The sequence below is a fragment of the Pecten maximus genome, chromosome 10 (assembly GCF_902652985.1).
Source record: "Pecten maximus chromosome 10, xPecMax1.1, whole genome shotgun sequence".
NCBI classification, from domain to species: domain Eukaryota; kingdom Metazoa; phylum Mollusca; class Bivalvia; order Pectinida; family Pectinidae; genus Pecten; species Pecten maximus.
The window spans coordinates 43192103-43220073 of record NC_047024.1 but is presented as its reverse complement, the minus strand read 5'-3'; the positions used below and the strand labels follow the sequence as shown (position 1 = coordinate 43220073).

At 36.8% G+C, this 27971-nt stretch overlaps 1 protein-coding gene across 3 annotated transcripts; it reads right to left on the bottom strand.

Annotated features, from left to right (window-relative positions):
• Window positions 1-265: 265 nt before the first annotated feature.
• Window positions 266-27971, bottom strand: LOC117335425. 3 transcript variants are annotated; one of them, XM_033895400.1, is made up of 8 exons: window positions 27819-27971; window positions 26194-26459; window positions 13005-13153; window positions 7356-9231; window positions 5272-5363; window positions 3291-3566; window positions 2320-2592; window positions 266-494 (listed from the first exon to the last, which is right to left on the bottom strand). In XM_033895400.1, the coding sequence occupies exons 2-8, from the start codon at window positions 26405-26407 to the stop codon at window positions 321-323; spliced, it is 3054 nt and encodes a 1017-aa protein (XP_033751291.1). In that variant the 5' UTR covers window positions 26408-26459; window positions 27819-27971; the 3' UTR covers window positions 266-320. The 3 variants fall into 3 exon arrangements, with proteins under 3 accessions (XP_033751291.1, XP_033751292.1, XP_033751293.1); XM_033895401.1 differs by lacking the exons at window positions 26194-26459; window positions 27819-27971 and adding an exon at window positions 15567-15722; XM_033895402.1 differs by lacking the exons at window positions 13005-13153; window positions 26194-26459; window positions 27819-27971 and adding an exon at window positions 11247-11373.

Here is a 27971-nt window from a genome sequence, read left to right as displayed (position 1 = left end):
GTACAGGTACATTGTAGTGATGATCGACCCTCTATGGTACAGGTACATTGTAGTGATGATCGACCCTCTATGGTATAGGTACATTGTAGTGATGGTCGACCCTCTATGGTACAGGTACGTTGTAGTGATGATCGCCCCTCTATGGTACAGGTACGTTATAGTGATGATTGACCCTCTATGGTACAGGTACATTGTAGTGATGACCGACCCTCTATGGTACTGGTTTGTTGTAGTGACAGTCGACCCTCTATGGTACAGGTACATTGTAGTGATGACGGACCCTCTATAGAACTTGTTTTGTTGTAGTGACAGTCGTCCCTCTATGGTACAGGTACATTGTAGTGACGATCATCTTCTGCAAGCAAACTTATCATTGGCTTTTGGTCCTGCTTATTTTCTGGGTAGTAGGACACAAAGTCATCCTGCCCCAACTGACTGAGGCGAAACACTTGTATACTGACCCCGAGTACGTATCCCAACAAGAACATCTCCACCTGAAACAATTGATGCTACATAAGTCTAAAACAACAAAAATATTGATAAATTTAATCTACAGTTCTTTATATCTATAACAAGAGGGCCAATGGGCCTGTATCTCACCTGCTTCTAATGCAACTTTGAAGTTGATCTAGGTCATTTATACAGACACTAAATTTGATTACCACTTTTTTCGAATAACAGAGTAGGCTAGGTTTATTCACTTAAATAAATTTTGTAGCCCTTCATTCCAACAAACTACTGACCCAAATCAGGTCTATGTCTCATGGTCATTTAGAAATCATAGTTGGAAGATTATAAGATTTGAGCTTATTCAACCACTGTGATCTTGAATGTGGGTCACGGTCATTCCCCTTATCGCCATGCCCCCCCAACCCACCCCTAGCCAGCCCAATGGCCTAATATCACTACATTAGAGTGTCCTGCTGGGTGTCTGGCAGTTTATTTCAGTGAGGTAGCACTATAAAGTTCTGCTCTATCACAAGGAGACAAACACCTACATACCACAGCCTCCCAAAACACACACAAACACTACACACAAGCATCTCGCACACAGGGGAGGCATTCTTTAAATGGCTTTAGCTGTTGATGTAAACAATACTAAAGTAAATTTAAGCCCTAATAACCCAGCATTCCACTGGTCAAATATCACGACCCTACGCCCCTAACCCAGCATACCACTGGTCATATCTCACTGCCCTAGGCCCCTAACTCAGCATACCACTGACCAAATATCACGACCCTAGGTCCCCCTAGCCCAGCATACCACTGGTCAAATATCACGACCCTAGGTCCCCCTAACCCAGCATTCTACTGGTCAAATATCACTGCCCTAGGCCCCTATCCCAGCATACCACTGGCCAAATATCACGACCCTAGACCCCTAACCCAGCATTCTACTGAACAAATATCACGACCCTGGGTCCCCCTAACCCAGTATACCACTGGTCAAATATCACGACCCAAGGCCCCTAACCCAGCATTCTACTGGCCAAATATCACTAACCTAGGCCCCCCTAACCCAGCATACCACTGACCAAATACCACTGTCCTAGGTCCCCCTAACCCAGCATTCCACTGAACAAATATCACGACCCTAGGTCCCTAACCCACCATACCACTGAACAAATATCACGACCCTAGGTCCCCCTAACCCAGCATACCACTGGTCAAATATCACGACCCTAGGTCCCCCTAGCCCAGCATACCACTGGTCAAATATCACGACCCTAGGTCCCCCTAACCCAGCATTCTACTGGCCAAGTATCACTAACCTAGGTCCCCCTAACTCAGCATACCACTGGTCAAATATCACGACCCTAGGTCCCCCTAGCCCAGCATACCACTAGTCAAATATCACGACCCTAGGTCCCCCTAACCCAGCATTCCACTGGTCAGATATCACGACCCTACGCCCCTAACCCAGCATACCACTGGTCATATCTCACTGCCCTAGGCCCCTAACTCAGCATACCACTGACCAAATATCACTGCCCTAGGCCCCCCTAACCCAGCATACCACTGACCAAATATCACGACCCTAGGCCCCTAACCCAGCATACCACTGAACAAATATCACGACCCTACGCCCCTAACCCAGCATACCACTGACCAAATATCACAACCCTACGCCCCTAACCCAGCATACCACTGACCAAATACCACTGTCCTAGGTCCCCCTAACCCAGCATTCTACTGGCCAAATATCACGACCCTAGGTCCCCCTAACCTTACATACCACAGGCCAGATATCGCTACTGCAGACATCTTGATTGTTAAAGTGCTGGAGAGGATATGTCCGTATAGTCCAATAAGACTTACCTGTTCTAGTCCTGCACTTCCTCCCACACAGTTGAGGTGATTCGTGACAAATTTGGCAGGTGTATCAGACGTGTCGCGCGCAAACAAGAGCCACACAAACAAGGGGACATCAGCTCCAGTCTGACTCTGGTTGTAAAGGCGCACGCTTTCCAGCAGCATCAACAGCTTCATCCCCTCCATCAGCATGATATCACCAGCAGGGTCAGAGTTCAACAAGGACATCGCCCACAAATGGCGCTCCTCATATGACGACATTTGCTCAACATCCTCAAACTGGGAACATAGACAAAGAGAAAAATGTAAATAAAACACAGGCTTGATAGAAATTGATTCTCATTATGGTTAAATCTCAAATCTGGCTCAATCTTAATGATTCTAACTATACCATACGACATCCCTTATAATTATACCATATGATATCTCATTCTAATCATACAATGATATTCCATTCTATTTATACAATACGTCATCCCTTCTAATTATACAATACGTTATCCCTTATAATTATACAATATATGATATCTCATTCTAATCATACAATGATATTCCATTCTATTTATACAATACGTCATCCCTTCTAATTATACAATACGTTATCCCTTCTAATTATACAATCTAATAAAACAATATGATATCCTATAACAAGTTTTGGATATAACAAGTTATTTCATGTGGTCCAATAGAATTTGTTGTATTAACTCATCTCCACTAGACGCAGAATCAATTAATCAATTAATAGAAATTATCAATCACAAATCTCATCAAAATGACACAAGCCTCCACATGTGTTTGTAGACATCATCGATGGAGTACATCAGTAACACTCGATTTGATTGGTCGGAAATTTCATGCGTAAAGGGTGGTAATTTTGAATCTCCGCTAGAGGGCCAGAACTGACGGCTGTATCTCCTAAGGGTTGGTAACGTAACGTAATCAGAAGCCTTGGCTAGCGAAGATGCCCTTGACTTTACCTTTGAGAATAAATAGGTCAGACAAGCTTGCATCTGTGATAGAGGTTCCTGAGGGGTGAGACGACCAGCAAAGTTCCACAACCTCAGGCTGGAGGCACGATCAGCAAAGTTTGTTTGGAGGGCAGAGAGTGTATCATCCAGCGACCCCCACACACGATGCGGACTAAGCATATGACACAGGCACTGGAACACACAGCCACGGATCCCACAGTAGTTATCTCCCCTTATCTGCTGCAGGTTCTCGCAGGCGGTCAACTTAACGACTTCTGTATATGCCTGACAACAGATAATTAAAGCATTAACATATCTAAATATAATTGTAATATCAATTTTCTGTTGTAACCAACGATAGATCAGAGAGGAAACTTGACACACACCATTGTATTCTATGTATTAAAGACTGATCTTTTCTCCTGTGCCCTTTTTCTCTTTTATAATTCCAGTTCTTCTCAAGAAATAGTAACACAATCTTTAACTGTCAAAATCCAAGATGGCTGCCTGTTTGCTATTTTGTTTTCCCAATCAGACTGAAAACTTGAATGGGTACAACAAGGCACCATTGAAAGGAAACTACATTTGAAGTTTGAAAAATATCTCACCAGAACTTTTCAAGAAATAGTGATAACAAACTTCAATTCCAAGATGGCTGCCTGTTGGCCATTTTGTTTTTTTCCAATCAGACTCAAAATTGAATGGACACATCCAGGGACGTCTAGACCTAAATTATAATGATGGACAACAGATCCCGGAAGAAGGGCGATTCGAATAGCACAGCATTTAAATTTGATGATGGTAGGCTAAATTTACAAACCAATATTCCACACCATTTGATGATAGTCGGCTAAATCTACAAACCAATATTCCACAACATTTGATGATTTACAAACTACAAGTAATATATTCCACACCATTTGATTATGGTTGGCAAAAAATTTACAAACCAATATTCAGTTGTTGTAACTCATGCATTGTTAATTTTCAGTTGAACAAGAGGGGTGGCCCATGGGCAACAGAATTTGTTTGGTTCTTGCTACATATGTGGTTCAGATATGTGATTTCATGAAGTTATAACGTTACTCTGTCACCATCCAATTACGGACTAGAACCATGTTTAGACCTATTGTGACTATACCTGAAAGGTCGTCTAAATGTTTTTTGTATAAATTCCTGATCGATAGCTTTACGTTACAATTTTACTTAACAAAGTCTATTCCTGATGCATATTTCAAATTAATTTCGAAATTTGGACTCTCCTCGCATCAACTTTGTATAGAAGGCCGGTATCGTAATATACAAAGGGCAAATAGATTATGTCGTTATTGTAATCAAAACCAAGTTGAGGACGAGTTCCATTTTATTTTGGTCTGTCCACTCTAAGTAGTTATTCGTAAAAAGTTTATCAAAAAGTATTATTGGAATCGCCCTTCTTCATTCAAACTTGTCCAGCTTTTATCTGTACGTAATAGAAAAGATTTATGTAATCTTGGAAAGTATTTACAATCAAGCTTGTTATCACGGTCCAGAATTCATTCTTAGTTTAATTTGATCTCATTTACTTATTTATGTTATATTACATCAGTACATTTCCCGTCTCCTGCATTTGCTGTATAGTCCATCCCCTGACAGCACCACTTGACATATAGACCCTACTATTGTTTTGCTAATATATTTTACTTAGCCCCTTTTTCAGAATTGCTGCCGATTCTTCAATTACTCACCATCAATTATGAATTAGTATTTATGTTTAAAATTGCATTTGTCACTTTAGAGCCACCCATCTTTATAAATTTCTTTATCTTGTACCTATAATTGTTTTCGAACATCTATATTGTCCATGCAATGTACAAGATCATGTTTATTATTTGATGATAGAATTATTTAGTATTTCATATGATTGATTATATATTATGTTATTATGTATATGTATCCTTATGAGCCGTAAGGCTTAAAGTGAATAAACAATACAATACAACACAAATACCTGTTTGATTGTTATAGCTTTGCCAGTTTCTCCTTTCCACTCTCGTTCAGCATACTCCATGATGTTTACTTTATGCCCAACCTGCACGGAACCTGTGTAAACATCCAATGTATATGTTATTGTAACAAGACAATTAGTTTGAGTCCAGTAGGAGAGGTAAATTCCCCCAATGGACAATCCTCTAGCCCTTAGGGAGTGAGACTGAGGATCTTCTCACAAGCTTTGAGATTCTCCCATATCACCCAAAATGTGTAAAATTAACCGTCAGCTTGTTGTGTCATATGCAATGTTGATACCAGTAAAGCCAATGAATTGTTTAAGCAATATGAATTAATAAATGAAATCAAAACATGTTTTATGTGAGATGTGATATGTTATACATTTTTATGACTAGCAATAGGGAGAAAATGAGACAAGGACATTTCATACTACCCATTTAGCACTTGATTTTTCTTTCTCACATATATATACTTCACAGGAGAATCTCTTCTTTAAGTATGGAAAAAACATAGGTACATGTATTTGTCTTAACCATGGTAGGGAAAGACAGCTACCACACACTATGATGTCATATTAATGAACTGTTTCTGTTGCTTCCAACAAATAAAGTCCTCTATCTAAACTATGTTTTTTCATTTTTTTTCTGGATGAAATATTAAAATCATCTATGTTTATTTTGACTTGAATTTGTTTATTTCTTAGTCTACAACATATGTCTTTATTCATGGGAGGGTTTAATTTCGTGATTTTGATTGGTAAAACTATACAATGCAAATTCTGCAAATTTGTCTTTTCCATGTTCAATAAATACCACATTCATCACAAAATAATACACATCAGGGAAATTTATACCACTGAATAGCCTTTGTGCATTAATTATAAGTGTAAATTTCCCCCACAAGTCAAAATTTAAGTTACAGTAAATGAGAAAAATATTCAAGCATGGGTCTGTCTCGCAGACAGGGTTAAATTATCTCGACCCTCATGAATCTGGTTGGCAATTGCAAGCACTCTGCCAGCCTTGAGCTGATGACCATTCAAACTTTTAACACCCCAGTTGAGATACCCCTGTCTACATAGACCCAAGTAAGATTCTATAATTAATCCACACTTTTACCATTGTGACTCCTTATATAATTATCACACCCTAGGGTTGAGATACCCCTAGCCTGTCTGCAGAGACCCATGTAAGAGTCTACAGGATAAGAGAAAAATAATAATTCACAATTTTTGGATATATAGCATACTTAAATTGCCAAATACTCGACAAGCCCCGTGTTTGTTAACTTATAATCCTCCTGTACTGGTTGAGACTACTTTGTCTTCAAACTGGTAAAAATTCTATTAATCTAGATGAGTACATGTGTTGTATTATTATAAAGTTAAACATCAATGTTGGTAAAGTTAAACATCTATGTTTATAAAGTTAAATATTGATGTTGATAAAATTAAACATCGATGTTGGTAAAGTTGTACATCAATATTGATAAAGTTGAACATTGATGTGGATAAATTTAACATTGATGTTGATAAAGTTGAACATCGATGTTGGTAAAGTTAAACATCGATGTTGGTAAAGTTAAACATCGATGTTGGTAAAGTTAAACATCGATGTTGGTAAAGTTAAACATCGATGATGGTAAAGTTAAACATCGATGTTGGTAAATTTAACATTGATGTTGATAAAGTTGAACATCGATGTTGATAAATTTAACATCGATGTTGATAAAGTTAAACATCGATGTTGGTAAAGTTAAACATCGATGTTGGTAAAATTAAACATCGATGTTGGTAAATTTAACATTGATGTTGATAAAGTTGAACATCGATGTTGATAAATTTAACATCGATGTTGGTAGCATCAGCTTTAACTGAGTTATATGTACACCATTCATATATCTTACAGTAGACAAAAGTACGATTATAAGGAAAACTTTCATCTTGTAACATTTAATATATATTTCTGTTTGGTATGTTATGATATATCCCTAATTATAACCTTGAATATCTTATGTCTATATGTGTGCGATAACTTTTATCTACGTTCTATTTTTAGCATTCCAAATGTCTCCCTAGCAACCCACCTGTGATTGACTGGTCATTTTGCTGAGAGTTATTCTCCCCAATACCGTCATTACAGGAATCCATCTCTAAATCGTCGCAGGTTGTGTGGCCGTTCTCTCCATCTGCTGCAGAGAAGCCATCACTGCTCTCTTCTTTTAACATAACAATTTTTCCTGAAACTTCTTTTGTTTTCTCCTTGAATTGTGAATTTCCAGCTAGATTGCCCGGATCCATGTCATAGTACTCCCACGACAAATCAGCACTGTCTGAGTGAATGTGCTGTGGACTGAAGGAGGAATCGCTGTGTGACTGACTAGAATTACCTGACACACAATGTTTTAGTTTCTTGTTACTCAATAAGGCATTGTTCTGTATGCGTACAGGAGAAGGAGGAACCGACTCAGACTCCGTATCAACACACAAGCTAGGAAGAGTGCTCATGTTATCACTACTCAGCGTAGCTGACTTACTCATTAGTTCTGTTAATTTGGTATTCAAAGATACAAACTCTTCATCTAAATGACCGATCTCGCCCTCAATTTTGGTAAACTCCTGCTCAGCGAATGAGCCAGAGCCTTCCATGTTAAAAATTTCACTGTCAGACGTGGCCAGGTCGGAGAGACTCTCCTGACGGCTGGACACACCACTACTCACTCGGTGGTATGGCGAGATGTCGGGCGATGTGTCCAGTGATGTAGAGTTACTCCCCCCTGTTGAATACTCATGGAGCCTGTGTAACAATGACTGCTGGAAGCATCGTTCTAATTTTCGGTCACTTTGGAGCGAGGACAAGCTGTCGGTTGTACCCTCATCATCTACACTCATGTTCCCTGAGGAGCTTGACTGTCCATACACATGACTACTGGCCGATTTGAATGGAGAAGAGGAACTGCTGGTGTTGTCTCCTGATGATGAATTACGAGAACACTCTTTTGCTGTGCTGTGAATAAGCTCACCTGCCGTGCTATGAATAAGCTCACCCACTGTGTTATGAATAAGCTCATCCGCTGTGATGTGAATAAGCTCTCTCCCCGTCGTGTGGTTGTACACTGTGGGTATGAGAGGAGGATCATTGTCAAGCGTCCCTGTCAAATGTTGTGATGTGTGGTTGTTTAGGATGTTGTTCCCATTGTCCGTGTTGTCTGTGTTTGTCAGTGAAGTGTTTACATCAGGAGTACTGGTGTCTTTGTCCTCGTCCTGATCCGATATTGACATGGCCCCACTTGAGGACATCAAACCAGATATGGCCCCACTTGAGGACAACGGACCGAACGACACGTAATTCTCCACTACAGATCTGTCAGTTTCTGTACTACTGGTGGGGGTAGCGCTGTGAGTTGTCCCCCTTGTTATGTGTGCGTAGGCTAAAGCTTCCTCCTCTGAGGGGGGAGTGAGGAGAACTGAACAGTCTACAACTCCAGCATTGTCAGGGACAGTCATCTCCTGTTGTTCCACGGTACCATTAACATCTACCATCACTTCCACCTCGGTCGTGTCATTTCCTCTCCCACTTTTAGCATCACAAAACTTTTCATGTTCCAAGCCATATTTCATGTTTCTTTCACTCAGAGAACGGATACTCAGGTTTCCCTTAAGGGACCCTGTTTCCCAGTCAGGAGCATCGTGAGATGAGTTCAGCTGGTTGTCGCCTTCATCACTACTCACGCTGACGCTATCACGAGGCCGTGGTCGACGAGGCCTTGCTTTGTCAGCATTGATGGATCTGCGTTGCTTGCGGCGACGCTGGCGTGGTTTTGTTGGAGACATGGGGATGTTGGCAGAGCGCTCAGGTAGCCCTACTACTATGTCATCACGAGCATTGTAGCGGATCGAAGGCGACTCGTCATTGGACGCAGTGTTCCCCATACCGCTCTCTTCCTCGTCATGGCTCGTCTCCTACAAGATCAAGACGATGAAGTAATTAGTATTAAGTTATTATAAAATGAATACTGAACTATGGACAAATCAACGATAATGGTTAATACAAATTTCTGGATTTCTAAAAAAGTATTATCTCCCCACTTTGTAACTCGGAGATAACGATAGTTAGCAGACTAGGTATATACCACAAAGGAGGAGCAAACAGTCTGTTTTCAACCCTTTAAACTGGAATACTTAAAAAGTTCCCTGTAAGTTTAAAATTTATCAACATCATGATTATGTGTTCATGGTATGGTGACACTTGTACATGGGACGTCAGACTGTTTCATACACCTAAATACCCCTATAATGTATGTCTTACCAGGTTAGTAAATTACAGACTGAAACACATATACATGACTGTGGATTAAAATAATCACAATTGTTACATCATAAATTATTAAATTAATGGCAAAGGTGGTTTTGAGGTATTTATGATAATTATTTTTTTCATTACCTGAGTATATTAACAAGAATTCCACAGAAGTGAATGTGTTGCCTGCGCAGAAAGTTTGGTGATTACAAGAGTTATCACGGGGGAAAGAATCTTCAATTTTTAGTAACAGTGACCTTGACATTTGACCTTCGGACCTGGAAGGCAATTCCAAGCAAGCACTGCCGATGCCAACAGTGATACCAATATGTTGCCTACTTCACTCAAAAATATGTTTCTTACAACTTTAGAAAGGAAAACATTTTTTCGCATTTAGGCAGCTACATGCAGAAGGCTAGGGTGTGGAACAGTCTGCCTAACAAGTTCAGGACAGGCCTTTCTACGGACTGCTCAACATCTCACACTGTATTCCTTATACACAGGTCCTGTGGCCTCATTAGATATTTTATCAATTTATTTATTCCTCATTCAACCAAGTCTTTTTTTATTGTTCCTTTATCATGCTCTCTAAAATCAGTAAATATTTCATATTTTAGGTTGTACTTTATGTTAGACCATAATTATTAAGTCAATTCTCACTCTTTGTATGTAAACTTATATGCATTTTATATAAAAGCTTAACTGCTTTGAAGTTTTTCCATAATTACTTCATCTGAATTGTGCATGGTCTCATCTATGTATCTTTTAGTTAATACCAGGTATCTATATAATTTTTATTAACTTTGCTACTGTCTGAAATATTAGAGTATGATTGTTGTAATAATGTATCTCTCCAGGGCTAATGTTATTTGCTGTCCATATACGACATTAATTTCTGTCATCTTGTATAACATGCATAAATGTACATTTCTTTTTTGGAACAGGTAACTTAATACTTAAAAGTTAAAAGTCACTACAGTTTTTGAGAGAGTAACACCATCTGACATTATACTGCCATCTATACACAGCTAGACAGCTACAATATACCTGTCTAGTTTACTGTATTATTATTTCAAGTAAATTGATGACTCTGAGCCTAACGATAATATTAATATTGATCTAAATAATAGCAAGGTAAGTTACTATACCAATATCACTTATTATGTAAAAAATATACATCACAGTTAGTATTTGGAATCACAACTTATCAGAAATTATCTCCAACACTGAAATATAATTAACGCTTTTACCAAGGATATTTCATGGAAGCTAGTGAACAGCTATTTCCAATGGAGTATTAGTTAAAACTTCCGAGTGAGAAATCTTTTACTGACAATAACAGTTTGCTGCGGAGCCTGTCACTGCTCTACTAAAGTAGTATACATCATACATGTTTAAGTAGCCCTCCTTATGACTCATAATTTAGGTCACACATTTACATAAATACAAGTGTATTGTTGATTTGTGCTGGAGTCAGGGAGTTTGGATACAGATCGCTGAATACACATACACACTTGATGATTAGCTGACCTTGTTGGGTGAATGGCCTGATAATAATACTCTCGTTCAGCCGTTCAGCCGGTCAAACAAAATCAATAACTCAAAGTGTATATTACATGTACTGGCTTGTAATAGAGCTGGAATACAGAGAAATATTGACAAATACTGTTAAACATACCCTTCTTATTGACCCTGTTACTTTGATATTTCATCTGCAACATGTTTCCTTCCTAAGTCCTCATTATAACATAATAGATTCATAACAATTTGTGTGTACTGGTAGCCACTGTATGACAGTCAACAGGAAATACAAAAGGGGAGGTTACTCCAAACAGAAAAATCACTCTAAATTAATACCTATAGACTTGTACAAGTCCAGTCACCACAAAACTTATGACACCCACACAAAAAGCTACTATATCTGACTGTTAGGTCCAGGGAATCAGGGTACTGAATTAAATTTTAAGGTATGTCTTTATTGCTAATAAAACTAAGATTATTTCAATTTCCCTTTTTCATAGCACATTTTTAATAACATTTGTATCTTAAATTTTCCATTGCCCCTAGGGCATTTTCAATAACATTTGTACATGTATTTGAAATTAAATACATTAGCAAATATACATACTCCATGCTCATATGTAAATGGTGTAGTTGTGTTTTTTCTGTAATAATTGATTCTTTACCACAGATACTCCATCCTCATCAAGAAATGGTACAATTGTGATTACTGTATGTGTACTTAATTTAGCGCACTCATATATCAGTGGTCCAAGGATACTCTTTAATTCGCGCAATCGTCACAAGAATATTTTTAAATTTGCAGCTAAACACTTTTCTGGAAAAAACTATAGCATACCGACTGTGTACAAAAGTTGTTAATTTTTAGTTGTATTTGTTCGATATTAAAATATTCAAAGTTCGATATCGTGTAACTTTTTTGAAACAGACCATAGCGTAAGTACTGAACATTAAGACTGATCATAGACCAATTTGTCAAGTATGCTAAATGACAGGTGGGAGAAATTTTAGCGCTGCACTTGAATTAGCGCAATGACTTGAGCGCGAAAGGCACGAATACCATTAAAAACAAGTACACATACAGTATCTGTAATAACTAGTTCTTTATCACAGATATACTCCACCCTCACCAGTAAATGGAACAATAGTGTTTATCCATAATAACTAATTCTTTATCACAGATATACTCCACCCTCACCAGTAAATGGAACAATAGTGTTTATCCATAATAATTAATTCTCTATCACAGATATACTCCACCCTCACCAGTAAATGGAACAATAGTGTTTATCCATAATAACTAATTCTTTATCACAGATATACTCCACCCTCACCAGTAAATGGAACAATAGTGTTTATCCATAATAATTAATTCTCTATCACAGATATACTCCACCCTCACCAGTAAATGGAACAATAGTGTTTATCCATAATAATTAATTCTTTATCACAGATATACTCCACCCTCACCAGTAAATGGAACAATAGTGTTTATCCATAATAACTAATTCTTTACAGACGGTCAAGTGCCACCTTTGACCTTCAAATCATCACTTGTGGCCAGTTTTTTTGCTGTGACTATCAGTTCTTATGATGACTGCCATGCTTGGTTTGAGTTTTCTTTTGTTTAAAAACTAAGATAGGTTAAGTATCAAAATATCATTCATGGTTGTATACAATATATCACTAAATTATTCAGTGTTAGAAATTGATGGAAAGAATAGATGAACGCTATAGTGCCAGTGGAATGATATCCACTGATTTGTTTTCAACATTTATTTTCCCCAATTTAGCAATTCAACACAAATCCTGATTTTTACACAAGTCAAATAGATTAGGACAATATAGGTTTTTCTATAACCCCCCCCCCCCCTCCATTTTGTGGAGAAAATAATGGAATTGAAATGATACTTACAGTGCTCTTGTTAGCAGTACCCGGCTCAGACTTTCCATCCGGCGGTTTCCTGAAGAATGGTTGTATGTAGCGGCAATAGAGGCGGTACAGTATATAGGTGCTAATACCAAACCCAAGGCTGACAGCACACAGGAGGCTGGAGGTTTTAGCTGTAACACACAGATATATAATAAACCCAAGGCTTACAGCACACAGGAGGCTGGAGGTTTTAGCTGTAACACAGATATATAATAAACCTAAGGCTGACAGCACATAGGAGGCTGGAGGTTTTAGCCTAACACACAGATATATAATAAACCTAAGGCTGACAGCACACAGGAGGCTGGAGGTTTTAGCCTAACACACAGATATATAATAAACCTAAGGCTTACAGCACACAGGAGGCTGGAGGTTTTAGCTGTAACGCACAGATATATAATAAACCTAAGGCTGACAGCACACAGGAGGCTGGAGGTTTTAGCCTAACACACAGATATATAATAAACCCAAGGCTGACAGTACACAGGAGGCTGGAGGTTTTAGCTGTAACACACAGACATATAATAAACCCAAGGCTGACAGCACACAGGAGGCTGGAGGTTTTAGCCGAACACACAGATTTTTACTGATAACAAGAGGCCCATGGGCCTTAACGGTCACTTGCATTTTGATATGTTTTAGTTTATTTGGCCCCTGTGATCTTGAATGAAGGTCAAGGTCATCTATTTGAACAAACTTGGTATCCCTTCACAGTGCTCCAGATAGCCTGCGTGAATGCGTATTTACACACAATTCTTCGCAAATAACGCAAGCAAAATACTAATACTTTTGTCAATAATGCAGGCAAAATCTGGATACACAATGTACTTGTGTCAGACTCGGAATCCAATCTTTAGCAGATTATAATTCATATCACAGTGACGCTTGGCAGATAATTATAAGCGTTTATATATGATCATGAATAGTAACAAAAAATGGCGCTTTCCAAGCGAAAACCACTGTGGTTATGAATTTCTGCATGTGGTTTTTGCAAAAGGGAAGAAAGCCTGAAAAGGAGTCAAAACATATATAAAAAAAATAGCAAGTTATAGGTAGGAACAAATACTGAACTTTATCTAAACATGAAACAATTGATTCACAGACCAAATGTTACCCGAACATGGACAAGAAGTATTACTATTAGGTCAATGTTTTAGATTGGCCGTGTATGTACATAACAATTTTAATTTGAAATGTATGTTATGTTTTGATTTTAAGAAAGACAATGCCTTCATAAAATACAGTCTAAATATTCAACGACGTGATGAGAATTTCTGTTATTGCTATAAAAATGCTTGAATTAAAGACAACAAAAATATTAATCCTTGTCGACTTGTTATATATATAGGCTAGAGATATGTTTTGTAACATGAACTCTAAACTAACCTTCCATATTTATAGCAAATGTATTGAAAATTGTGAGAAGTAAAAGTTATATTTTTGAAGATAAAGGTACCCTCCACTTTCTTCTCATATGAGTGAAAAAAAAACCCAATATTTTCCTAAAGTATAAAAAATAAAAATATAAAAATAAAAAAATAAAAAAACCCACCTGTTTAAAAGTAATCTGAAGCACTGCCTTCATTCCAGTATGCTACAGACCAAATATTTGGTCTCCGGGCCTTTTGGTTATCAAGAAGTAGTCGTTTAAACATTTTAGCATATTTGACCCCTATAACCTTGAATGAAGGTCAAGCTCATTTATTTCAACAAACTTGGTAGCCTTTTATCCAAGCATGCTGCAGACCTAATATTGGGTCTCCGGGCCTTTTGGTTATCACGAAGTCCTTTAAAGATTTTAGCATATTTGACCCCTGTGACCTTGAATGAAGGTCAAGGTCATCCATTTGAACAATCTTGGTAGCCCTTCATCCCAGCATGCTACAGACTCAATATCAGGTCTTTGGGCCTGTTGGTAATTGAGAAGAAGTTGAAAATGTAAATTGTTTACGACGCAGGACGGACAGCGTTGGACAAAAGGCGATCGCAATATGTCATACGAGACTTTATCTCAGGTTACCTAATAAACCCAAAGCTAGAAAAAACAGGCAAACTTGCTGTTAAAAGGATTTCATAAATTTGTTTTCGGGTTTTTAGGATGGAGATAACAAAGTCATGTGTTCAGAGTGACAAAGACATGTGTTTAGGGTGACAAAGTGATGTGTTTAGGGTGACAAAGTCATGTGTTTAGGTTGACAAAGTCATGTGTTTAGGGTGATAAAGTCATGCGTTTAGGGTGACAAAGTCATGTGTTTAGGGTGATAAAGTCATGTGTTTAGGGTGATAAAGTCATGCGTTTAAGGTGACAAAGTCATGTGTTTAGGGTGACAAAGTCATGTGTTTAGGGTGACAAAGTCATGTGTTTAGGGTGACAAAGTCATGTGTTTAGGGTGACAAAGTTATGTGTTTAGGGTAACAAAGTGTTATGTTAATGGTGACAAAGCCATGTGTTTACGATTACAAAGTCATGTATTTAGAGTATAAAGCAATATGTTTATAGTGTATTCAAGTGATGGGGTTAGAAATGGCAAACTTCTGTCTTACCTAAACCAACTCTGACCAGAGTGGAGCCTCGCAGTCTACAAAGTGACATGGTGACAAGCTGTTTCACATTTACTACACACAACACAGCCATTTCTGTAAGCCTACACATGCAGCATGCATACCTACGACACAACACAACAGATAGTTATAAACCTACGACACAACAGATAGTTATATACATATTGGTGCAATGTAACAAGGGACACTTGTACAAGCAAGTATATTTCAAAAATGTTATCAAACATAAAGGATTGATAAATTATTGTGCAGAAACCATTTTTACCAGTATTAATACAGCAAGTGACATAAACCCTAAGCAATAAGCAGCACTTTCAACAAGGCCAATCAACAATGGTGAACCCCAGTGTTTATATTGAAGCTTCAGAAGGTAAATTCTGTAATGAAGGTCCTATATTATATCCTAAGGGTTAATTATATAATTTGTTGATGAAGTTATAATTTTACTTACAGTCCCTCAAAACTCACACCTACGTACCAGGTTTAAAATTTATCAAAAGCTATATGTTGACCAATCAGAGGCCTCATTTCTAAATTACTATGGTAAAAGAATCTTTTATATCATCTTCAGCAATATTTCAAGTCATATCGAAATGGGGTGATGGCCAGAATAGTTATATGATATATAGCTTCCATATATTTTGTAGGTTTGGTCACCACTTTGACAAATTAGAGGCTTCTTTTGTATTTTAATTTGATATGGGGATGTATGTCATGAATTAATTTCGTGTAAATTAATTTTGTGATTCAATTAAAAGCATGGGAGTCACCAGCCCAATCTGAGAACCAGCAATAACAAACTTCAAATGTCAAAATTCAAGATGGCCACCTGTACATGTTGGCCATGTTGTTTTCTGATCGGTCCCAAAATGCAATATGCACAACTAGGGACCAATGTGAACCTACAAATGAAACATGAGAAAAATCTGTTCAGTACTTTTTGTGAACTATATGTATATCTATATACCTGTAAAAAACTTCAACTGTCAAAATCCAAGATGGCTGCCTGTCGGCCATGTTGTTTTCTGATTGATCTCAAAATGCAATATGCACAACAAGGGATCAAGGGGAACTAACAAATGAAATTTGAGAAGGAGCCCTTCAGCACTTTTCTGAGAAATAGCGGATAACATGAATTGTTTACAGATGAACACACGGACGATGGACAGAGGACACATGTACAGGGCGATTTGAATAGCCCCCTGTCTGATGATAATATGCAAAAAGAGTTTATATTATTCTAATTTCTTATGGAGGATATATGTTGTATGTTAATTTGATATGGGAATGTGTATGTGTGTTAATTTGATATAAGGATATCCAGTGATTTTTCAGCCTATATAAATAGGGTCGGGTACCGATCCCATTCCCAATGAGATTTCATTAAAAAAAATCCCAATTGTCCCGCCGAAATTTCCAAATAATTACCGATTTCAATTCCGGATATTTTGACCCGGTCGCTGTTTTTGCCGTTAGTATACAAGTAATGTGCAAACGCTTGGGTGATCATGAATCGCCATAAAATGGCGGCCTCACATAATGGCAAGTACTACGCAAAGAAAATACAATTATCCGACAGCAAGGGCTCCAAAACCCTGACTGAACTATTTAAACCCAAAACACCAACACAGACGGCATTATCAGAACCCATAGTACATGCCAGTCCACTTCCGATTGTCGGGACAAAGCCTGCTATGTCGGTATCTCCGCCACCTTCAGTCGCCGAGCCGGACACCGACTGTCAAGTCAACATAGGTCTACTTAAAGGAAAACCAAAATCAGATCGACGCCTTTTGATGAGAATTAATTTTGAGGGACCAGAACACTTGTCCGCAGAGGACCTCGGATCTCTGATCCTCTTGTTCAAAAACAAAAAAGACAGACAAATACCCTTGTGAACACTGTCACAACAAAATAGAAAAAATAAAACCAAAGTGATCTCCATTTAATTGTTTGTTTATTGTTTTAATGTATATAATAATTTATTTGTAATTCAAATTTACAATTTTTCCCAAAAATATCATTTTCCACGTTAGATTTTCCCAATTTCCAGGAAAGTTATTTTTTCCCAAAATAGGCTGAAAAATCACTGATATCTGTTGTGTGTATTTGATATTATGGAGATATCTGTTGTATTTGATATTATGGGGATATCTGTTGTATTTGATATAATGGGGATGTCTGTTGTATTTGATATTATGGGGATGTCTGTTGTATTTGATATAATGGGGATGTCTGTTGTATTTGATATTATGGGGATGTCTGTTGTGTGTATTTGATATTATGGGGATGTCTGTTGTGTGTATTTGATATTATGGGGATGTCTGTTGTATTTGATATTATGGGGATATCTGTTGTATTTGATATTATGGGGATATCTGTTGTGTGTATTTGATATTATGGGGATGTCTGTTGTGTGTATTTGATATTATGGGGATGTCTGTTGTAGTTGATATTATGGGGATGTCTGTTGTATTTGATATTATGGGGATATCTGTTGTGTGTATTTGATATTATGGGGATATCTGTTGTGTGTATTTGATATTATGGGGATGTCTGTTGTATTTGATATTATGGGGATGTCTGTTGTATTTGATATTATGGGGATATCTGTTGTATTTGATATTATGGGGATATCTGTTGTATTTGATATTATGGGGATATCTGTTGTATTTGATATTATGGGGATGTCTGTTGTATTTGATATTATGGGGATGTCTGTTGTATTTGATATTATGGGGATGTCTGTTGTATTTGATATTATGGGGATGTCTGTTGTGTTTGATATTATGGGGATATCTGTTGTATTTGATATTATGGGGATATCTGTTGTATTTGATATTATGGGGATATCTGTTGTATTTGATATTATGGGGATGTCTGTTGTATTTGATATTATGGGGATATCTGTTGTATTTGATATTATGGGGATATCTGTTGTATTTGATATTATGGGGATGTCTGTTGTATTTGATATTATGGGGATGTCTGTTGTATTTGATATTATGGGGATATCTGTTGTATTTGATATTATGGGGATGTCTGTTGTATTGATATTATGGGGATGTCTGTTGTATTTGATATTATGGGGATATCTGTTGTATTTGATATTATGGGGATATCTGTTGTATTTGATATTATGGGGATATCTGTTGTATTTGATATTATGGGGATATCTGTTGTATTTGATATTATGGGGATATCTGTTTTATTTGATATTATGGGGTTTCTGTTGTATTTGATATTATGGGGATATCTGTTGTGTGTATTTGATATTATGGGGATATCTGTTGTATTTGATATTATGGGGATATCTGTTGTATTTGATATAAGGATGGTTGTGTATAATGGGTAATTTGATAACGGGGATATATGTTGGGTATAATGGGTAATTTGATAGTGGGGATATCTGTTGGGTATAATGGGTAATTTGATAGTGGGGATATATGTTGGGTATAATGGGTAATTTGATAATGGGGATGTCTGTTGGGTATAATGGGTAATTTGATAATGGGGATGTCTGTTGGGTATAATAGGTAATTTGATAATGGGGATATCTGTTGGGTATAATAGGTAATTTGATAATGGGGATATCTGTTGGGTATAATAGGTAATTTGATAATGGGGATGTCTGTTGGGTATAATAGGTAATTTGATAATGGGGATGTCTGTTGGGTATAATAGGTAATTTGATAACGGGGATATCTGTTGGGTATAATGGGTAATTTGATAATGGGGATGTCTGTTGTGTATAATGGGTAATTTGATAATGGGGATATCTGTTGTGTATAATGGCTAATTTGATAATGGGGACGTCTGTTGGGTATAATAGGTAATTTGATAATGGGGATATCTGTTGGGTATAATAGGAAATTTGATATTGGGGATGTCTGTTGGGTATAATGGGTTGATAATGGGGATATCTGTTGGGTATAATAGGTAATTTGATAATGGGGATATCTGTTGTGTATAATAGGTAATTTGATAGTGGGGATATCTGTTGTGTATAATAGGTAATTTGATAGTGGGGATATCTGTTGGGTATAATGGGTTGATAATGGGGATATCTGTTGTGTATAATGGGTAAATTGATAACGGGGATATCTGTTGGGTATAATGGGTTGATAATGGGGATATCTGTTGGGTATAATAGGTAATTTGATAGTGGGGATGTCTGTTGGGTATAATGGGTTGATAATGGGGATATCTGTTGGGTATAATAGGTTGATAATGGGGATATCTGTTGGGTATAATAGGTAATTTGATAGTGGGGATGTCTGTTGGGTATAATGGGTAATTTGATAATGGGGATGTCTGTTGTGTATAATAGGTAATTTGATAATGGGGATATCTGTTGTGTATAATAGGTAATTTGATAACGGGGATATTTGTTGGGTATAATAGGTAATTTGATAATGGGGATATTTGTTGGGTATAATGGGTAATTTGATAATGGATATCTGTTGTGTATAATAGGTAATTTGATAATGGATATCTGTTGTGTATAATGGGTAATTTGATAATGGATATCTGTTGTGTATAATAGGTAATTTGATAACGGGGATATTTGTTGGGTATAATAGGTAATTTGATAATGGGGATATCTGTTGGGTATAATAGGTAATTTGATAATGGATATCTGTTGTGTATAATAGGTTATTTGATAATGGGGATATCTGTTGGGTATAATGGGTAATTTGATATTGGGGATATCTGTTGTGTATAACAGGTAATTTGATAGTGGGGATGTCTGTTTGGTATAATGGGTTGATAATGGGGATATCTGTTTGGTATAATAGGTAATTTGATAATGGGGATATCTGTTGTGTATAATAGGTAATTTGATAATGGGGATATCTGTTGTGTATAATGGGTAATTTGATAATGGGGATGTCTGTTGTGTATAATGGGTAATTTGATAATGGGGATATCTGTTGTGTATAATGGGTAATTTGATAATGGGGATATCTGTTGGGTATAATAGGTAATTTGATAGTGGGGATATCTGTTGTGTATAATGGGTAATTTGATAATGGGGATATCTGTTGTGTATAATGGGTAATTTGATAATGGGGATATCTGTTGTGTATAATGGGTAATTTGATAATGGGGATGTCTGTTGTGTATAATGGGTAATTTGATAATGGGGATATCTGTTGTGTATAATGGGTAATTTGATAATGGGGATATCTGTTGGGTATAATAGGTAATTTGATAGTGGGGATATCTGTTGTGTATAATGGGTAATTTGATAATGGGGATATCTGTTGGGTATAATAGGTAATTTGATAATGGGGATGTCTGTTGGGTATAATAGGTAATTTGATAATGGGGATATCTGTTGGGTATAATAGGTAATTTGATAATGGGGATATCTGTTGGGTATAATAGGGTAATTTGATAATGGGGATGTCTGTTGGGTATAATGGGTAATTTGATATTGGGGATGTCTGTTGGGTATAATAGGTAATTTGATATTGGGGATATCTGTTGGGTATAATAGGTAATTTGATAATGGGGATGTCTGTTGGGTATAATAGGTAATTTGATAATGGGGATTATCTGTTGGGTATAATAGGTAATTTGATAATGGGGATGTCTGTTGGGTATAATAGGTAATTTGATAATGGGGATGTCTGTTGGGTATAATGGGTAATTTGATAATGGGGATGTCTGTTGGGTATAATAGGGTAATTTGATAATGGGGATATCTGTTGGGTATAATAGGTAATTTGATAATGGGGATATCTGTTGTGTATAATGGGTAATTTGATAATGGGGATGTCTGTTGGGTATAATAGGTAATTTGATAATGGGGATATCTGTTGGGTATAATAGGTAATTTGATAATGGGGATGTCTGTTGGGTATAATAGGGTAATTTGATAATGGGGATGTCTGTTGTGTATAATAGGTTATTTGATAATGGGGATGTCTGTTGGGTATAATGGGTAATTTGATAATGGGGATGTCTGTTGGGTATAATAGGTAATTTGATAATGGGGATGTCTGTTGGGTATAATGGGGATAATAACTTAAGATTAGTTTCATTATAATGGAGAATACATCAGTTTACATCAACTGAATATTGCTACTGATAATATCTAAAATAAAAGATTTGTTAGAAGCAAAAAGAAGATTTACTTAATGTATCTATGGTTACGTAAATATTACATAACAAACAGGGAAAGTCTACAAGCTAGAGCAAACAGAAGACGTTTATACACATATAACCCACATATAATCCTCACACAATGTACATACAAATACTCATAGATGCATGTGTAATATCAATATCTTCAACTTCAAGGTCATGTGACATCACCGCCAAGTTCTTCTTGTAAATAAAATATTCTGCCCTGTCTAACATATTTATGGGAAAATGGCAGGATGATTCCTAGATCTGGCAAATCCACAATTTCCTGAATCCACAAACTTTACTCCGGAGAATGCATTAGTTCTGGTTTTCTTTAGATGATAACATTCAGACGTACGCGTATGCACAAGACTCCATCTCACACAAACTTGTGATACTGGTAAATATACCACCATGCAGTAAAACAGTCCCAGGCGATGTTTGGCCAATAATCAAAAGTTTGGTACACAACAAATTGAGGTAGCCATTTCTAGAGGAATCATCTCAACATGGTCTTATACTGTAAAATTCCACAAACTTCCCCAGTGTAGGATCACATGACCAGCCCATTACCTCAGCAACTTCACAGGTGTCGCTGTCGGTAACAGCTGGTGTATTCGTCACTTCAGGAAATCTAACAATGTAGACTGTGTATCATATCTCTTATGTACCTAGATCAGCCTTATCATTACACAGAGTGTAGACAGTACACCTTAGCAAGATAGACGACATTATAAACACAGAGTCAAACAGCTATCAATTCTCCACTCTACACCTCTATCATTTAATCTCCTTCATTAAAATCGTGTAATTATAAGGGCTTAATGTCATTTAACTGGATATTTAGGCCACCATGGAAAAACATGGTGTTTTCATTATAAATAGCATTATAAACAGGTTGACTCATCATGGTAGTCTGAACAGCTGGTTATAACCGGTTAATCCCGAGAGACTGAGCCCATTTATTTCCGATATAATTGATTTTGGTCAAATTATCAGGAACAGATAGGTACAGCCTTCAATTCATTTGATTATCTCTCCTAAAGGTGCTTCAAAACGAATGGTCCAGATTTAATGGCCAGTGAAAATTTGGATCCCTGAAAACCATTTCCAGGTTAGCAGCACCTGACGTCAATAAATTTATCCTCTTCCAGGTTAGCAGCACCTGACGTAAATAAATTTATCCTCTTCCAGGTTAGCAGCACCTGACGTAAATAAATTTATCCTTTAACTGGTTAAGATGAAACAAAGACGCCATAACTAAATCTCATGGTTTGGTTTGGTTTGGTTTTATTGGTTTAACGTCCTATTAACAGCTAAGGTCATTTCAGGACGGCCTCCCGTGCGTGCGATATGCATGTTTGTGGTGAGTGCGTATGTGTGTTTTGGGAGGCTGCGGTATGTTCGTGTTAAGTCTCCTTGTGATAGGCCGGAACTTTTGCCGATTTATAGTGCTACCTCACTGAAGCATACTGCCGAAGACATCCAGCAGCACACCCCACCCGGTCACATTATACTGACAACGGGCAAATCTCATGGTAATTATATAAGGAATCATAACAAGTTTTATGCATAGGGATTGGTTTACAGTTACACAATGTCAGAAAATCACCAGGAAAGATATTGATTAAAACACTGAAATGAACACTGTCCAAGAACTGACATTTTTTTCATAAATTGGAAGTGCATTTTAAGAAAACACAGATCTGCAAATGATTATATCCATACATGATTATAAGTGCTATCAAATTTCAGAGAGATCTGCCAAATCTGAGAGAGGGCATATCAGAGACTGTCTTAGTTTAAAATACTGAAATAAAAGGGCAATAATTATACTTGGTAATCTTTTTTTTTAAATTCTTAAATCATCAATTGCAACACATGAAAACACAACTATAGTTGAAAATAGTGAGAGATCTGAGGACAAGCAAGTATTTATGCTTGATGGCCATATATATGCATAATACCCCATCAAATAAGCTAGAGAGGCCCAATGGGCCTGCATCACAAATCTAAGCTGGTACTCACTGCTTCGTAGATTCCCAGATGCCTTTCAGTTAAGCAAAGAACCTATGTGCTTAATCAAACCAAGCTCATTTCTTTCCAAAAAAATTGTTGCGCATCACCCCAGCACTAGTACTATACCTGACAAATATCTTATATATAATTATATATACTATGCATTTTTTGTTAACCCTTTAGTTTCAGTTTGACAAATATGACCTCTGTGACCTTTAATATATGAGTCAAAGCTTAAGCCATTAATATTGCTTTCACAAACTTTGCTGGGATGTGTTGTCCTAGGAGCTCTCCACCAAATATCTTGATTCTAGGCTTTTTAGTTAATCAGAAGAGGTAATTTGAATGTTTTAATAAAGTTAATCCTTATGACCTAGCTGGAATATAGTATTGTGTGTCATTATGGTTGAGGTCATTTCTTTATGAAAACTTTGTAGGGCATCAAATCTTGGTTATAAACATTTCAGTTAATCAGAATTAAGAAGTCAATATTTGAATGATTCAACTACCCCTGGTCTGTGCAATTGAATATATGGGTCATATTCATTACTTTTCGCGACATTTTCAGGCATTATAACCTGACAAAAAATTTAAGCAAAGGCTTTTTTGTCCCAAGATTTTAGCTTTACCTGATTTTTTTTTCAACCTACAGTCGAATCTGTCCAAGCGACCATCTCTATTTAGCGACCCTCTGTACTAAGCGACCATTTCAATTCCTCCCGAGCGTTTTCGCTATATATTTTAACTCTATTAAGCGACCCTCTCTTTACGCGACCACAATTTTTCGTTCCCGTGATTAAAATTACTCTCCAATAAGCGACCAGAAGTCTCCAAAATGCCTTACATTACCATTTTCGCCTTAATAACACCCAAGTATTTTTACTTTTCGTGCAAAAGGACGGGAGATGAGGCGAAGTGACCGTCTGGAATTCTGACGATTTTCAGACGTTTTATATACGATATATAAATTTGCATGCGAAATATAACAATAAAGGAATGCATAAAAAGTTAACTTACTGTTAAATCGTGATTTGTTATCTTTTTAAGACATTAAAACAGATATTTGCCAGTGAAAAAGTCGCCGTTTTTAAAGTAGGAAATGCAGGAACGTAAATAATAATCGGAGCGGAAATCCGGACCAAGATTTCAGGAATTAAAAAAATATATATAAATAATTTGAAAGTAATCTAATTAACCAATGAAATATATTTCTCATGTTAAATCTATGTATTTTGCTATGCTGAAAGAATTTCAAAAAATACATATAGTGATGAAAAATTAGCACAGTAATAATTATTAAAAAAAATACACAAAAAAAAAAAAAAAAAAAAAATTGTTTTGTTTTATTCAAAGTGGTGGTTCATTTTTCATATATATTATAAATCATTATTGCCAATTTATAAAGCAAATAAAAAGCTTATGAACATTTATTAAATTTAAGATACCATCTCTATTAAGAGACCACTCTCCATAAAGACACCGTTTTCAACTTCCCTTGAGTGGTCGCTTAATACAGATTCGACTGTATTTGAATCTACAAGAAATCTGATGGAGCTGTTTTGCTCACCTACTAAGCAGTAAATAAGCTCAAAAAATCTTTAATTTTAAAATGATCAAAATTCATAAGCTAATTGTATTCATTTCAGTAAATTTTGTAGTCATTTGAACCCAGTATATCCCTAGCCAATATGTATCTGATATTATCATGAACCCATCTCTATTTCAATATCATGATGATAAATCCTATATATGGTGATTCACAAGAAATTGTTAAATCTTTTTAGCAGATTTGACCCCACTGACCTTGAAAATAGGTCAAGGTCCTTCAATTGCACAAACATGGTAGGCTTTCATGCCTGAATGCTACTGGCCTAATATCAGGACTCTGGGCCTCTTGGTTATTGAGAAGAGTTTTAAATGGAAAAGTTGACACTGGATGGATGGGCATATGGACATCACAATACGGCATAATAGCATGCAGACTTAGAGCAAATAACTCTTTATCCAGTATCCAGATTAAAAGAACTTTATTGAGATAGGGATGGGAATTTGTTTGGTTTTAGTAAATGATACCATATAAGGCAAACGTAATCTCGTAATAACTACAATAATTTCTGGAATCTCCCATGATTTTTCACTAATATTAAAGCTAGCATTGAGTGTATAAAACTCTTCACATACCATATCTCTACAGACTAGACATATCATAGCTATGTACACAACATACAAATTCTGATCATGGCATGCTTTCAATAACAGAAGGAATAGATCATAGCAAATAGAGCTGAACAAAACAGTTTACTACATATCTACACTACAAAAATCTTTACAGAAAAAGATCCTACTGTACAATTTTTAAACTCTACCAATTAATTGTCTATTCTGTTAATTTCAATGTATTTGTAATTTTTATGAAGCATTAACGGTGGTTGTTCGACTAATTCAGAACACTTACGGTCAGATAGGTCTATCCGCACCACTGATCCTCGGAATGGAAATTGTATAACAGCGATAAGACGTTTTTCTCCGTCTATGACCGAGTTCACCACATGTTGAAACTCACAACACAGGTCTGCGAGTGACTCTGCTGAGGCAAGGGACACGCCAGGAGAGTTAACTCCCCTTCGGATGACAGCACCATGTAGAGAGTACAAACACGTGTAAGACATGGTTGTCTGCCCCTGTTAAATGAGGCATTCTTTATGGCGGATGATCACATCCCTGAAAGATAACAAAGGTAACTGTCACTAATTGAACATTACTGAAATTTAAAACAAAGCTGTCATGTTATGCTGCTACTCAACATATACTGTACATGGACCATGTTGGGAACATATTCACTGTTTACCACATTATGCAAATGAGACCAAATTAAATTCTACCTGGCATTTCACACACCTGTAATACATATATACACTTACAGTGTATGCAAATTATGCTACGTCAATAGCCATCTGCTTGGTTGCACATTCTTGACAGATTTTGAACCTGTGCAATTAATATTATCACAAATTAAATGATGGATGTGTTTTAATGAGATGTGAAAGTTACAATTTTTGGTTCATAGCACTTAGTAAGGAGTTGTGTAAACCGTGGTCATTGTCACTCATATGACAGGACCTGAGTAAAGTCATGTCCGATTTGTATGCCAGTAATTTAAGTCAGCGTATAGACATTTTTTATTAAAAGGAAAGGTTATCAATTGTTTTCTTTCTGTTGTATAATGAGACCTCACTGTTTATTATGACCTGTATAGTATAGTACTTTACTCCAATGTTAACTGAATTAATAGGCCTACCACAAACAAACGTTTATGTTTCAAGTGTGCAGACTTACCAGACAGCACGGCCATGGCATACCATGCATGTATGAGACCTTAATTTAATTTCTATTGAATTGATTCCTGTTGGGCACTCAACAAATATGTTTTCTCTATATAATTGTATATAACAACTCAAGCAATAAGCTAGTCCCTTCTCATGTAGGCATATTGCCAGTATACACCGGGTTACTATATAATTAATTACTATAATGAGAAAATGTAAGTCATGCTAAACCTTGTATGCTACAGTATACGTACTGTACCTGCCAGTCTGCAGGTAATATATAATTAGGCCTCGCATCTCTTTATGCATGTTTACATAACACAGATATATCCATTAGTCATTTAGCCTCAGTTAATTGTTGCAGTAGCCACATGCCGAAACTCTAGGTTTGTATTGTTTAAAAGAACAATTTAAATCTAGACTACTTGTAAACAAGTCTCTGTGTAACCATTAGACCGTACCCCCGAATTTATCATGTTTATATTGTACGTCCTTGGGAAGGTTGAATCCAGTATTATAACCAGTTTATGAAAGATGCCGAATAAAATCGATACCAGCCGATGACCTAGTCAAAACATGGTTCCCCTGTAGGGGTAGGACTCTGTACATGTCTTGTGACCTAACCTTACATAAACAACTCATTTCTGGTGTTGGCCCATGACCGTCTCAAAGCTAATTTCGGCTTGAAAGCGATTGTAACCTGCGTTTCATTATGCTTGCTGCTCATTAAATATGAAGAGGATGTTTCATTTACCTGTTTGGTCCAGACACAATTATGTTATATTTCCGTGATTGAATTTATCCCAAATCCAAATAATCCCAGTGAAAATCTCTCCTGAACCCCTCCCAAGATGGGGGATGTCTAACAGCTTACTGGTCCATCGTCGTCCATCAACTCTCACCTTTA

Coding starts and splice junctions, on each gene's coding strand:
- LOC117335425 (XM_033895400.1), bottom strand. CDS start 26,407: ATGTCTTACACGTGTTTGTACTCTCTACATGGTGCTGTCATCCGAAGG. Junction 13,154..26,193: donor GCGGATAGACCTATCTGACC/GTAAGTGTTCTG, acceptor TGTGTGTTACAG/CTAAAACCTCCAGCCTCCTG. Junction 495..2,319: donor GAAGTGCAGGACTAGAACAG/GTAAGTCTTATT, acceptor CAATTGTTTCAG/GTGGAGATGTTCTTGTTGGG.